General features: G+C 61.6%; 1 protein-coding gene across 1 annotated transcript in view; it reads right to left on the bottom strand.

The window, feature by feature from the left end:
• Positions 1–598, bottom strand: part of TMEM221 (transmembrane protein 221) — a gene marked incomplete at its 5' end in the record, with an annotated part of 817 nt that extends 219 nt beyond the window's left edge. Inside the window, 2 exons of the mRNA XM_010149723.1 lie at positions 3–282; positions 513–598. Of these exons, the coding sequence (XP_010148025.1) occupies positions 3–282; positions 513–598 (366 nt within the window). The remainder of the gene's footprint in view (positions 1–2; positions 283–512) is intronic.
• Positions 599–1,658: the final 1,060 nt, after the last annotated feature.

The raw sequence follows: 1,658 nt of genomic DNA, 5'->3' as shown, positions 1-1,658 counted from the left end.
GCTCCAGGAAAGGAGGGAAGGAAAACTCCCGGTGGATCTCAGGCCGGGGCGCAGCCGCGTTCCTGTTGTTCAGGTCACTGGTGGAGGATGCGCCGTGCTGGGCCGAGTCGTTCTCGTAGAGGGTGTGAGAGACCTCGGAGCGGCTGCGGCGGGAAACCTGGGCAGCCCGAACCAGGGCGTGCGTCACCGTGACCAGCAGGACGATGACACCGGAGGAGAGGATGCAAGCGCTGGCAATGCCGGCCTCCAGCTCGAACAGCAGCAGCATGTAGATGGCGAGAGCTGGAAGGAGAGCGGAGAACATAAACCAGGACTAAAGCGATGCCTTCGACCTGCAAAGCCCAGGCCGGGGGAGCCCTCGTAGGGCTGGTCGCCGAGAGCAGAGGGTTCCTGCCACGGGGATGAGCTGGCAAAGCCATTTGAGAAACAACCCCGATGCTGAAGCAGAAACGAGGCAGCTGAGCAGCACTGAGCGACCAGCGCAGGGCTGGAGCGGTGCAACGAGCACTTGCCTGTTAGGTAGACCGAGACCCCGCAGCAGAACAAGCCGATGGCGGTGTGGCGAACTGTCCGGCTGTCCAGGAGGAACCAGTCTGCCCTGCAGAAGAGGGGAGAGACGTGCCAGGTCGCAGCACGGGGAAAATGCTGACGCTCTGGCCCCGGCTGAGAGACTGAAATGCTGGTTTTGCATGGGGGGAGGTTCAGAGCCAGGTCACGAGCCCAGGGGCCTCTGCTGAACGGGGCTTTCCCCCGGGCCGTGGGGTTGCACAGTTCTGCGCTGCCACCTTCCCACGCTGGAACAGAAGATTTTGGGGATGACTCGAAATTTCAAACTTTCCCTGTCTGGTTGGAGCTTTGCTTCAGATACCAGATGGGTAACAGACTCAGGAGAGAGGGACATGGCCAGAGGAATTTTGCAGGGGACTTGCCCTGCTCAGCAAACCCTCAAATCCGCGTCCGTCACGAGTGACAGGCCAAGTGCTGGCCTGTGGGATACAACAAGGCCGGGTTCTCCCTTCACCCTTGGGATTGGATTTCTGTGCTCAGCTCGGATTGCAGGCCTTTTGTCTGGAGGGGGCTTGGTACTTGGATTGTGCTTAAAACACATGAAAAGACCAGCTCCCTTTCCAGCGGGGCCTTTGTTTCCCACCCAGCACGGACCCCCACGCCTGCTGCCTGCGCTTTCCTGGGACGCGCTCTGCCCCGAGCCGGCACACGGCTCTGCCCCGTGCCCTGAGCCGGCACATGGCTCTGCCTGGCCATCTCCAGAGCCAGATCGACCTGGGAAGCCTCCGTCCTCGCTGGGCTTGGGAGGCTGCCCGAGGATGCCTCTGCTAACTGGGGGCTGTGGTCGTTAGGGGATGCAGCGTAGTGTGGCCGGGGTGGAGGTTGGCAGATGGGTGCCAGGCGACTCGGGGTTGGAAACATGAGTGCTTGGAGAGATGCTGGCAGGAGTCCAGTGCTGGGAAACTGCAAACAGTCCTTGGAAGCAACTGGTGCTGCACAAAGCCTCTCTGGTCCTGCTGGCCACCTCCAGAAATCCCAGGGAGCTGTTTGGAAACGTGCCCTGGATTGGACGGACCAGCTGAAGGGGCAGCAGCGCAACCCTCCTGGCAGGACCAGCCCTTCCGTTGCTCCTCGGCAGCAGCCAGCTCCTT

This window comes from Eurypyga helias, unplaced genomic scaffold (genome assembly GCF_000690775.1).
Source record: "Eurypyga helias isolate BGI_N326 unplaced genomic scaffold, ASM69077v1 scaffold30210, whole genome shotgun sequence".
Taxonomy (NCBI): domain Eukaryota; kingdom Metazoa; phylum Chordata; class Aves; order Eurypygiformes; family Eurypygidae; genus Eurypyga; species Eurypyga helias.
The sequence above is the reverse complement of the archived record's forward strand: the minus strand, read 5'-3'. Positions and strand labels throughout refer to the sequence as shown.